The sequence below is a fragment of the Pituophis catenifer genome, unplaced genomic scaffold, assembly GCF_029215685.1.
Source record: "Pituophis catenifer annectens isolate HBS135680 unplaced genomic scaffold, rPitCat1.0.hap2 SCAF_2, whole genome shotgun sequence".
In the NCBI taxonomy this organism is placed as follows: Eukaryota; Metazoa; Chordata; class Lepidosauria; order Squamata; family Colubridae; genus Pituophis; species Pituophis catenifer.
In genome coordinates, this window is record NW_027256882.1 from 189,810,767 (window position 1) to 189,824,253 (window position 13,487).

The following is a 13,487-nucleotide window of genomic DNA, read 5'->3' on the forward strand; positions in this document are numbered from 1 at the left end:
CTAAAATCCCAGAGGAATTAAGAGTACCTACCATCTCTCTGCCAGGAGGGAGTTCCAAAGTGAGGTGGTATCAACTGAAAATGACTTTCCTTTTTGGAAGCCTTCCAATTTCATAACTCACATTTCTTTTATTTTTCTCCTAATAGAATTGTTTTGAGATGATAACTACTGAACACTTACCCTGAGTGCTCGCTCCTGAAACTTTTGCAGTTCCACTGTCTATACAAAAAATATTTATCTTAATTTGACAAATGTGCTAATTTTTGAGCTGACCTTGAATAACTGTAAGCCACCTGAAGTAGGAACAAAGACTGCAGTATGAAGAGGTTCCCCTCAAAGCAGGCAGACATTTTGCCCAAACTTAGATTCAACTGTAGGATATGTTATGAGAAAGCAATAAGATATTCGAGCCTATGTTATGCTTAGAGTGGTGGTAAAAGAAGCAAAGTCTTGACAGATACGTGGAATTTATTTTTCTTCCTAGCATTTTCCCACAAATACAGGGTCCAGTTTTTTTGGATCAACCTGAGCCCTATGTCATGGACTGAGAAAGAGTGCTGGCCCAAAATTATCCAGGAGATTTGTATGCCTAGGGCTATAGAACATCTCCTGATGTGTGTGTGTGTGTGTGTGTGTGAGAGAGAGAGAGAGAGAGAGAGAGAGAGAGAGAGAGAGAGAGAGAGAGAGAGAAAATAAATATATGGGATATTTCTAAAATGATGCAGTATTAGTCTTGCACGTAAACAATCAGAAGGAACTATATACTTAAATTTTTAAAAAGTTACACATGGGTATACAATTACATCTTTTTAGAAAAAGCATAACAAACATGGATACACATCAGTGTTCATCTGTCCATTTCACTCAGGAGTTGTGAGGTACAGAGTGAAGAATAGGCCTATGGCTCTAGTGCTTACCTGAATGACACAGATCTCATTCGGTTCCACTAGCAGCTTGCCAAACTCTGTAGTGATGAGCAGTTTGCCTTGCTGTGGTACTGGATAAAGAAAAAGCAAGCACAGAATTATATTTGTTTACCCCAGATAATATTGTGATACAAAAAAAGTCACTATAATAAGTAGCATTAAAATGGGAGAAAAGCTGGACTTGGAATATCAAGAACTTTTATCTGATGCCTATAGAATTTTTCTATCCCAAACTGTTTAAAATAATACTTGATATTTGGGTTTCCTTTTTTCAAGTCAGACTGATTTTCCCTTTTTTATCTCTGGTTGCTTGGTTGCTAATAAACTTTCTATGAAATTGCTATGAAATTGGATGATTTTCTAAGCTCCTGATAAACTTTCCAGTTTGGATGTCAGAGGATATCCTTTCATGAATTATAATATGGAAAAAATATTGGAAGAATATACAGTATTTAAAGGATCTTGTTCTAGGAAACCTGTCTAAAACTTTATTTTATTTGATCATCTGACTGTGCAATTAAGATTCTTCATATTCTTTCATTAGCCCAATTAACATTCCAGTTTGTAAAAGAAACAAAGATATACAAACTTTCAGAGTAATAGTTCGCAACTCACCAATCAGAAGGTCTCCATCGGAATTACAAAAACATCTATATTGAAAAAAAACCAAGTGATTACACAATTTGGGGGAATATATTATGAACTCTAGATTCTAAAGTCATAATCTGAAAAAAGTTCCAATCCTTGTCTGGAGAGGAACGCGCCAGCTCTTCATTCCACTCTAGTCATTGACAGAACTGTTTTCAGTCTGCCATTTCTTCCCTGGAGGGTCGATGAAACTTAATTTTCAAGCAAATTCTTACAAAAATTCCATGCTAATGTGTGCCTTTCATTTTTCTGCTACATGTTGTTTGGGGTTCATATATAGCTGCCAATCCTAGATTTCTGAATTACTTTTTACCGCATATCAGTAACTTCCCATCTAAAGTTAAAAAGGTCTCATGTAACCTTTAAGAAGGTTAAAAGGAAGAACTGTTTCTATTAAACAGACAACAAGGTTTGGTAAATTGGGAATTCCCCCCCCCCCCCCGTGTTAACCCTATTAACCCTCCTTAGCAGACTATTCATCAATTTCCTGGTTCTATTGCTAGAGAATATGCTTTTCTTCTTACAAAGTGAAATTCCAATATTTCCAGCAAGATCAATTGCTTGTTGTAGTGATGCATAGATTTCTAAAAATTCTCTTGTCAAATAGATTGCTATATCTTGTTTCAGACCCATTGAGAGAAGAATATTCTTGTACAGTTCCCTCTGCCTATTGTCACTTTTACTTTTTTGTTATATTTACTTGAAAAGAAGGTGATTTTCTGAAATAACCAACCCAAATCTGAAATCAGTAAAATGTTCTGTTTAACTTTTTTTTCGGGGGGGAAGAGGTGTATGAGGCTAAATTTAAATTTAGGGTCTTCTTCTAAGTAGACAAGGCTTGAATCAAGGTTCATCAAAGTTGTAATGAAATTTGCAATATTTGATAAAGAAACATAGCTGGAACCCATCTGCCCCATTTTGTGACATAAACCTTTTAATTGTGCATAATATATAGATGAGGAAAGAAAGGAAAAGTTCCTTAATAGTAGTCAAATCTCAATGAATAGTCAGGGCATCTGGGCTATCTCCATATATCCACACTTTTAGAAGTTTAGATAGAACCCATGAGATACTCTGACTCCATACAGACCTGTTAATCATGGAGTCGTTACAGATGAAGATGTGAATTGCCAGCCCATTCCCTGACTTTGGCTCACCAACACCGCACAAAGTATATAGTCCCTATGAAAAAATTAATTATAAGAAAACACAGGTATAATAATTAGAATCCCTTTGATTTCCTTTGGTTACCATCATAATGCATGGCAGAACTAGAAATTCAGAACTTAATACAGTTTAATGAGCTGTCTGTTGAGGAGAAGTTTAACTATGGGGCACTGGTGTTTGAGCAATTCTGCTTTCCTAGAACTACAGGATATGGATATTTCTGGATTTAAGAGTCAAGGTTTTAGCTTGCTGTTTCAGAAGAATTGAGAAATTCTTTAACCCAAGGTTTAATTGCCATGAGCTTCCTGGGTTCTAGTTTACATAGACGTCTATTGGAAGACTTTGACCTGACCTTGTAAAAAGTTGAACAGCAAAAATGAATTGGCAAAATGTTCGTAATTTGAAAAGGCACAGGATGAAATTGATGTGGAGAATATTACCAAAGTTAATTATCAAGGAGAGTTTTAAATATTGAAACATCAATTTATTTAGTACTTTTTGTATAGGTATATTCAAAAGAGTTATCTGCCATTGTAGTAGGAATTGGAAGTCTGTAAAAGTTGTCATTTTACAGTAATTAGCAAGTGGTCGCTAAACAAAACAGTTATAAAATGAAGACTACAAATAGGTTAATGTGTATGCATGCAAGAATTAAGATTGGAGGTAGGTCTACCATGACCTCAAGTACCTTCTCTTCAAGCTGAAAACTCCATTCTTACTCATTTCAGAAAGATCAAGTGAAAAATGCTTTTAACGCTTCTATATGGTTACTTACAGTTACAAAGTCCAGCTTTTTTTGAAAGATTGTAGGGATCTCAAATGGCTTCCATCTCAACTGAAAGACAAACATCATTCTAAAATAATTGATGCCAGCTGAGTTATTTTATACTACAATAAACATATTTCTTATATAAAATGTCCAGGTTTGGTCATCATAGTACAAGAAAGTTGCTGAGGAACTGGAAAGAGTGCAGAGAAAAGCAACAAAGATGGCAAGAAGTTTGGAAGCTAAATCCTATGAAGAACTGTGTGTTTTGCCTAAAGTAGATAAAACTAAGGAGGGACATGATAGCAGTTTTCTGATAACTGATGTTACAGGGAAGAGAGATTTAGTCTCCATACAGCCTGGGGAAGGGCAAGAATTAGTAGGTGAATGCTTTGCAGAGCAAGATAATTTCCTGAGCATAAAAGCTATGAAGTAATAGAACAGACTGTCCCCTAGAATCATGAATGTTCCATCACTATTGGTTGTTTTTTTTTTTAATTTTTTTTTTGTCTGAGATGGTTTGAGAATTTCTTCCCTGTGCAGAGGGTAAGATTTGAAGACTTCTGAGATTGCTTTGAACCCTATTGTTCTATATTACGGTAATCTGCTTGATATCTCACTTCTAGTTTTTAGGATGAGGAACCACTAATGCTCACTCTTTGAGTAGGAGTTTTGAAACAGCTGTAACCAGGAGATTTAATTTTCAGCCATTACCTTAATAAGATTATCAGATTTATTATTAATTTATTGGCCACCCAACTTCAGTGGACTTTGGCAAATTAATAATGGTATCTTGACAAGTACTTTCTTGAAATCAAAATACATCTGCTAAGAAATTTAGAAGATCAAAGCAAGAGATAAATTTAAATTCTTAGGATTTGTTCTAATTAATTCATGCTGATTTATTGGCAAACTGTTTATTGATTGAGTTCTCTTCCCAAAAACTTTCCCAGATATTTATGTTTGACCGCTTGATAAGCAATTCCTCAGTCCATTTGTTCTGCACACTTTAATACAGGGAAATGTTTGATGAGATTCTTTCAAAGCAGGTCACAGAAGTGAAAGGATTTGTTTTGGGAGATTTTAGTTTATCCAGTATATGGGAAAACACTTAAATAAAAACTTGTAAAAAACTGAACCAGAGGTGGTTCTTAAAGCACAAGTGATTCCAAAGTGAACTAGATAAGGAAAATGGCACTCAAGTGGAAAATGGCACTCAGAAAAATATGAGAACAACAGCCAAGCTGGCTCTGGCTAAGCCTGTTGGGAATTATAAAAGTGAACAACAACAATAACATTCTGGAGCCAATATACAGAAGATTCCTAGCTAGAAATGATTACCTGGTTGGGTTCAGGTTCAGTTTCATTCCAGTTGTGTGTCAGATAACCCTGATCAATAGACTGGAAGGGCTTATGGCAAGCAGAAGGCAGAATTCTATATAGCCAGCTAGGCAGAAAATAAATGCAGAGAAAAGAGGAAAATGTGATTATCCAAGGAATGATAATATTCAGTACTTTGTTGATCTCTGAAATAAGCTACAACTCTCTCTATAAAATCTAGAAAATGCATCTTCCAAGTAATTATATTAGAGCAATAGGGAAGGGAAAACCCCTTAAACATATAAATCTGTCTTCCACTGTGGAGTCACCCTTGGTCCCTTAGCTCTCTCTTGTCTCCTGTGCTTTACACTGAACTCTGGGAACTCAGCAGCATGGTATCCCCAAGAGGCAGGGCAGGGGCAATCCATATCCAGTACCCTTGAAACGGGGGCTAGTTAATGTACAATGATGGCCAAATGAACAATTGTTTATGGTCTTGATTTGAAGGGTAAAAGGAAAGTCCTAGGAAATTGGACTTAAAGAGAGTTTCCCTTTCATTGGTAGGAATTCAAGATTGGTGAAAATACTCAGACAGTGCACAATTGAGAAGTACAGATAGTTCTGGTTTCTAGAGATTGTGCCTCCCTGCTTTAAGAGCTATGCCAGGGGTGTCAAAGTCGCGGCCTGAGGGCCAAATGTGTCATGTGCTGGCCACACCCACCTCCATTTTAGCGAAGGGGAAAAAAGTTGAGATATATCATGTGACGACAACATGTTGCGAGTTTGACACCTGTGATCTATGCCATCAATCTAAATCTCACTTAATGGAAGTAAAAGAATCTAATACATGAATATAATCCATGTACATTTAATAAGAATTATGTTGTCTAGAGATGGCAACCAGTGCCTTGAATGATACTCAGAAATAGCAATGATGCAACATGGAGACTGACAATAAGCATACTGTCATTGTCACAGTTGCATTTTGGACCAGCTGAAGTTTCTTAGTGATTTTCAAAGGCTGCTTTATATTGGTGTAATGTAAACCAGATGTTCAAGTCTCTTATTACTTTTTCTATAACACTCCTAAATCATGAATGGCTTTAAGACTGCTGTAATCATTTCTTTCATAATTGTTCAGTCTCCCTCCCCAATACTGGACTGTGTGCATGTCCTGCTAGTTGAACATTTATGTGTAGGGAAGAAATGGATGAACTGCAGCACAGTCATCCTTTCCAGAAAGACAGCTTTACTGATTTTGTCAAAAAGTGTTACTAAGGCAATTTTGAGCTTGCAATTTTTTTAAAAACAAACTTTATTAAACATAAAAAGATAAAATATCAAATCAAGTACATACAAAATACATTTATATTCACCCCATAAAATAGAAAAATACAAAACGAAACAAACTAGATATATATATATATATATATAGAAAGTGACTTATTACATCATTTATCTTATTGACGGTGCTTGTTGTTAATTTTATTTTCTTGTTTTCTTATGGCAGCGGTTCTCAGTGTTAAAAGAAAACAAATGAATAGACCGGTGGCTGCAAAAATAGAAAAAACAGCCCCTTTCAACTTCAGCATAGGTTAATTACCATAAGTTGATTTGATCAGCCTCCCGACTCTCAGCTGATTTGCTCTCAGCTGTTTTGCGCAGGGGTCTGTTCTCTGTTGCTAGCTGCAAAGAGAGCTGGAGCAGATTTTTTTTCCCCTAGCTATGCTGAAAAAGCGAAACTGAAAGTAAAGCAGGGTCTTTGCTGCAACGTGACAAAATGAGGCAGAGAGAGATTTCTTTTTCTTTTTCCTCACCAAAAAAGATGGTGCAAAACTGCAAACAATGGGAAATTTAGGGCAAAAGTGGAGGTTCAAGATTTTAAATCACAAAAGAAAAAAAGCTCTATTTAACTAGGGAATTGTAATAATTGAAATACTATTAATTGTATATTGTATTGAAAGCAGAAATGGTTAAGTTGTGGTTTGGAGGAATATATGGGGGAAATTATTTATTTATTTATTTATTTATTTATTTATTTATTTATTTATTTATTTATTTGTTGCGATTTATATGCCGCCTTTCTCCCTAGGGACTCAAGGCGGCTTACAAAATGACAACTTCAATACAAATCACAATACAATACCAAATTAAAATCAGTAACCCAATTAAAAATGATTTAAAATTATACCAGTGTACCCCCAAACGGATCAGTTTAATTGGCAGAAGAGCCACGTCTTCAGCTCGCGACGGAAGGAAAGAAGGTCGGGGGCTGTCCTGAGCTCAGTGGGCAATCCATTCCAGAGGGTCTGGGCTCCCACAGAGAACGCCCTCCCCCTGGGGGTTGTCAGCCGACATTGTTTGGCCGACGGCACCCTGAGGAGGCCGACTCTGTGAGAGCGCACAGGACGATGGGAGAACGGCTGGAGATGGTCCTGCAAGTACCCCGGGCCTAAGCCATGAAGGGCTTTATAGGTGAGCACCAGCACCTTGAAACGTATCCGGAGTGCCACCGGTAGCCAGTGCAGCTCACGCAGGAGAGGTGTTACACGGGAGTATCTAGACGCCCCCGTAACTACCCGCGCGGCTGCATTTTGGACTAGCTGAAGCCTCCGGACACATCCCAAGGGCAGCCCCATGTAGAGGGTGTTACAGTAGTCCAACCTAGAGGTAACAAGGGCGTGAGTGACCGTGGCGAGGGCATCCCGGTCTAGGAATGGGTGCAACTGGCGCACAAGACAGACCTGTGCGAAGGCCCCCCTGGTTACGGCCGTCAGATGGTCATCTAAAGACAGCCGAGAATCCAGGAGGACACCCAAGTTGCGGACCCTGTTGGAGGGAGCAAGGGTTTCACCTCCGATCATTAAGGATGGAACCTCCAGATCCCGGGATGCCGGCATCCACAGCCACTCAGTCTTGGAAGGGTTGAGTCTAAGCCTGTTCCTCCCCATCCAAACCCGCACCGCTTCCAGGCAGTGGGATATCACGGAAAGGGCATCCCTAGGGTGGTCAGGGGTGGAGATGTAAAGCTGGGTATCATCAGCATATTGATGATACTTCACCCCAAAACCATGGATGATCTCACCCAGCGGTTTCATATAGATATTAAAGAGCAGAGGAGAGAGAACTGAGCTCTGAGGCACCCCACAAGTGAGAGGCCTCTGGGAGGATACCTGACCCCCCGCCCAAACAGACTGCAGACAGCCCGAGAGATAGGAGGAGAACCACTGTAAAACAGTGCCTCCTAACCCTATCCCCCTGAGCCGCTGCAGCAGGATACCATGGTCGATGGTATTGAATGCCGCTGAGAGGTCAAGAAGGACCAGGATGGAGGAGCAACCCCCATCCCTGGCCCGCCAGAGATCATTTACTAGGGCGACCAATGCCATTTCCGTGCTGTGGCCACGCCTGAAACCAGATTGGTAAGGATCCAGGTAGTCAGTTTCCTCCAGGAATTGAGGGAATTGCTGTGCCACCACGGACTCAACAACCTTCGCTAAAAAGCGAAGGTTGGAGACTGGACGGTAGTTGTTAAGTACGTCACGATCCAGGTTAGGCTTCTTAAGGAGGGGTCGAACCACCGCCTCTTTAAGCGCAGCAGGAAAGACCCCTTCCTTTAGTGAAGCGTTGACAATAGCCTGGATCCAGTCTCCAGTCACCTCCCTGGCTGCCGAAACAAGCCAGGAGGGACAAGGGTCCAGTAAACATGTGGAAGACCCCAGCCTACCCATAATCCTGTCCACGTCATCTAATGAAACAGGCTCAAACTCAACCCAGATGTCTCCACCGAGACTAGGCCCTGTCACCTCAACGGACTCTGTCCAGTCGGAGTCCAACCCGGTCCGAATCTGAGTGATTTTATCTTGCAGAAACTGTGCAAAGTCCTCAGCACGGCCCTGTAAGGGGTCCTCCCTCGCTCCCTGATTAAGGAGGGAGCGGGTCACTCTAAACAGGGCTGCTGGGCGATTTTCTGCAGATGCAATGAGAGTGGCGAAATAGTTACGTTTCGCTACTTCCATCGCCACAAGATAAGACCTAATATGGGTTCTTAGTTGTGTTCGGTCGGACTCGGATCGGGAGGATCTCCAACCACCCTCCAGGCGTCTTTTCCGACGCTTCATTTCCCTGAGCTCTGCGGTAAACCAAAGAGCCGCCCGGGATCTGCGTCGGATCAGAGGCCGCAAAGGCGCGATTCGATCCAGGGCCCCCACCGCAGCCTGTTCCCAGGCCGCGACAAGGGTCTCAGATGAATTGTGGGCTAAGGAGGCGGGAAATGACCCAAGCTCCATCAGGAAACTTTCGGGTTCCATCAGGCGCCTGGGGCGGAACCATCTTACTGGTTCCACACCCCTGCGACGGGGGATGGCGGAGGAAAAGTCGAGTCTAAGGAGGGAATGATCGGTCCATGACAGAGGGTCAATAGATAGAGTCCCCTCCCCACGATCATTTATCCATTGTCCAGAGAGAAAAATAAGGTTGAGTATGTGTCCTCCAATATGAGTTGGGCCCTGTACAATCTGAGTCAGGTCCATGGCCATCATGGAGGTCATGAACTCCCGCACCAACTCAGATGACTCACCGGCCGATGGCAGATTGAAATCTCCCACAACCAAAAGGTTGGGGAGTTCCACAGTCAATTCGGCTAAGACATCTAGTAGTGCGGGCAGGGCTGAGGCCACGCAGCTGGGGGAGAGGTACGTGATCAACAGCCCAGACTGAACTCCAGGGTCCCATTTCAAAAGGAGGGATTCACACCCACCAACCTGAGGAACAGTGACCTCCCTAGGCCTAAGACTTTCCTTAATAACTACTGCCACTCCTCCGCCCCTCCCCTGGAGTCGTGGCTGGTGTAGTATCCGGAAACCTGGGGGACACAAATCCACGAGAGGGACACCGCCCTCCGGCCCCAGCCAGGTCTCAGTGATACAAGCCAGGTCCGCGTCCTCCTCGTCTACAAGATCTCGGACGAGGAGTGTCTTGTTCACCACGGACCTGGCATTTAAGTACACCAGTCGGAGTCCAGGGCTCCGCACTCTGTCGCCGTCGGGGGAGCAGGATGAGCTGAGGGGGCAGGAGGGCGCCACCGCTTGAACGAAGCGGCGGCGCCCTCCTAGCCCCCCCTCTCCCAACCTCTGCGTCTCCCAACTGTCACAAGGATTGGAAGACCCTCTCTCTGCTGAGCCTCTTTGTTCTCTCCTCCTCCCTCCCTCCCTCCCCCCACAACCATCCGATGGGCCCAATTGCTGAATCGTAGGAGCCGCCCCTGGCTCAATCCTTACCACCCGCCTCCCGGGTCCCCTTAAAATTTGATTAAAAACATTAATTAAAAACCCCTCAAACCACGCTTAGAAGCATGCCACCTGCCTGGTGAAATAAAAAGGTCTTTAAGGCGCGGCGGAAGGTGTGCAAATCCGGGATCCTCTGTATCTCTGGGGGGAGCTCGTTCCAGATAGTAGGTGCCCCCACAGAGAAGGCTCTCCCCCTGGGGGCCCCCAGTCGGCATTGTTTGGCCGACGGCACCCGGAAGAGCCCCTCTCTGTGGGAGCGTACCGGCCAGTGGGAGGCTATTGGTGGTAATAGGCGGTCCCGCAAGTACCCAGGTCCTGAGCCATGGAGCGCTTTAAAGGTGGTAACCAAAGCCTTGAAGCGCACCCGGAATACCACCGGGAGCCAGTGCAGCTCGCACAGGAGGGGTGTTACATGGGAACGCCATGTCGCTCCCATTACCACCCGCACGGCCGCACTCTGCGCCAGTTGGAGCCTCCGGGTGCTCCTCAAGGGGAGCCCCATGTAGGGAGTGTTACAATTGTCCAGATGGGAGGTGACGAGGGCATGAGTGACTGTGCGTAACAAGTCCCGATCCAGAAAGGGCCGCAACTGGCGGATCAGGCGAACCTGATGAAAAATCCTCCCGGTCACGGCCGTCAAGTGCTCTTCTAAAGACAGCCGTGAATCCAGGAGGATGCCCAAGTTGCGCGCCCTCTCCGTGGGGGCCAATGATTCGCCCCCAATAGTCAGTGATGGCACCAACTGACTATATCGGGACGTCGGAAACCACAGCCACTCGGTCTTGGATGGGTTGAGCCTGAGCCTATTCCTCGCCATCCAGATCCGCACGGCCTCCAGGCACCGGGACATCACTTCAAGGGCATCGTTGGGGTGGTCTAATAGTCTTTGATTTTCCAAATTCACCCATTCTCTAATCCATGTTAGACTTGTTGCTTTGTAGTATGTTTCCCATGCTGGTAAACCGAATCCACCTCTAGTTCTATCGTGCTGCAATATACTTAAATTGATTCTTGGTTTTTTCCCTTCCCACACAAATTTTGTGGTTATTCTATTCAAATTATTGAAGAATTTTTAAACTAATTTTACTGGAATTGTTTGAAATAAATAAAGGAGTCTCGGCAATATGTTCATTTTTATCGCTGCAATCCTCCCTAATAGAGGTAATTTCAATTTTCCCCATTTTTCTAAATCTTCATTTATTTTTTGAACCAATATTCCATAATTGTTTTCCTTTATAGTTGCATTTCTGGCTGTCAAATTTATATCTAAATATTTCACCTTTTTTATCACCTGTAATCCTAATTGATTAACTAATTCTTCTATTTGTTTTGCTGTTATATTTTTCATTAACATTTTAGTCTTATCTTTGTTAATTTTTAAACCCGCCACTTTTCCAAATTCTTCTATCTCTTTTATTAAAATTGGTCCTGTTTTTAACGGTTCTTCTATGAAGAATACAAGGTCGTCAGCAAATGCTTGGACCTTGTATTCCTCTCGTTTTACATTTAGTCCTTTTATTCCTTTATTTGACCTCATTCTTATAAATAAATTTTCCAATGTTAAAATAAACAAAAAAGGTGAGAATGGACATCCCTGCCGTACTCCTTTATTTATTTCAAAGAATTTAGTAGAGTCTCCATTTACTAATATACTTGTTTTTTGTTTTCTATATACAGTATAGAGGCTATCATTTTTTCAAATCTCTCCCCAAATTTCATGTTTTTAATTTGCTGAATCATAAATTGCCAATTCACCTGTGCTACCTCCCTCTCTGGATGTACCTCATAATATTCTAATACGTTGATTACTGTTCTTATATTGTTTTTTATCTGTCTCGTTGGTAAAAAGCCGTTTTGATCTGGATGTATTCTATAATTCAATAATTTTTTCATTCTGTTTGCCATTATATTCATGAAGATTTTATAATCAGTGTTTAATAGAGAGATCGATCTATAATTTTTTATTTGTGTTGTATCTGCTCCTTCCTTCGGTATCAGCAAGATGTATGCCTCTCTCCATGAGTCTGGTAGCTTTGCCTCTGTCAATGCTTCATTATATGTTTCTAATAGAATCCAATTCAGTGTCTCTCCTAATCCTTTATAAAATTCAGTTGGTAGACCATCTGTCCCTGGGGTTTTATTATTTTTTTGCTTCCTAATCGCTTCCTTTAGCTCTTCTATGGTAATATCCCTATTTTCTTTTTCTTCCTCTGACAATGCTAACATTCCCTCCCCACTCAGATATTGATTTATTTCTTCTGTTGTCACTTTGTCTTTCTCGTAAAGTTCTTGAAAGAATTGCGTTGCTATCTTCTTTTTCTTTTCTAAGCTCTGTTGCATTTTACCCTTGCAATTTTTTAAAGAAGTCTTTCCACTGCCCCTTGCTGGTTGCAGAGAGTGGCAACATTTTGGTGCCTAGAGCTGCGGATGACCAGAGCTGGTCACCTGTATGGTACATACCAGTACTTGATACTACTTCAGTGGTGGGTTGCTCCCGGTTCTCACTGGTTCACAAGAATCGGTAGTAAAAAATTTTAGTAGTTCGGAGAACCGGTAATAACATTGGCTGGCCACACACCCAAACTGGTCCCCAGCCCGGTCGCTGCTTGCTTACCCTGCCCATCTCATCAGAGGCTATTTTTTTAACTTTTAAAAGCATTTTTTTACAACCTCTTTGGCTGAAAAAATGCTTTTAAAAGTTAAAAAAAAAGCCTCTGATGATCATGCAGCTCAGCTGGGATCTTCAGAAGCTTCTGAAAACATTTTTTCTGCAACCTCTTGAGCCGAGGAGGTTGTAGGAAAAAAAAATCCCTTTAAAAGCCTCTGCAATCCCAGCAGATTTGCCTGATCGTCAGAAGCTTCTAAACGCATGTTTTCCTGCAACCTCTTCAGCCGAGGAGGTTGTAGGAAAAAAAATCCATTTAAAAGCCTCTGGCAATCCCAGATGACTTGCCTGATCGTCAGAGGCTTCTAAAAGCATTTTTTCTGCAACCTCTTAAGGTTGTAGAAATAATGCTTTTAAAAGTAAAAAAAAAAAGTTGGCCACACCCACCATCACATTACCCCCCCCAAGCCACGCCCACAAAATAAGCCACACCCACAGAACCGGTAGTAAAAATTTTTAGAACTTACCCCTGTACTATTCCCTGCCAGAAAAAGATAATATTGCAACATTAAAATGTTGTTCCAAAAAGCTTTGTCAGGGTTCCAACCAGTGCCCTAACGCAATTAAGAGTCTCAAGCCATCTGGCAATAAAAATCCAGTCTTTTATTAGGAGCACCATGTCAGCATTACCTAGGTGAAGCCAACTCTGACTTCACCCCTTCATGCCTTGCCTTTGACTCTGTTTCCCCCTCCCCCCAAAGTGTGTC

At 42.0% G+C, this 13,487-nt stretch overlaps 1 protein-coding gene across 2 annotated transcripts in view; it reads right to left on the minus strand.

The window, feature by feature from the left end:
• HGD (homogentisate 1,2-dioxygenase) overlaps positions 1–13,487 on the minus strand; it is a 40,456-nt gene that overhangs the window by 16,869 nt on the left and 10,100 nt on the right. For both annotated transcript variants that reach the window (XM_070935306.1, XM_070935307.1), the window contains exons 4-8: positions 4,849–4,954; positions 3,517–3,576; positions 2,665–2,756; positions 1,542–1,576; positions 918–997 (exon numbers count right to left, since the gene is read on the minus strand). In XM_070935306.1, the coding sequence (XP_070791407.1) occupies positions 918–997; positions 1,542–1,576; positions 2,665–2,756; positions 3,517–3,576; positions 4,849–4,954 (373 nt within the window). The remainder of the gene's footprint in view (positions 1–917; positions 998–1,541; positions 1,577–2,664; positions 2,757–3,516; positions 3,577–4,848; positions 4,955–13,487) is intronic.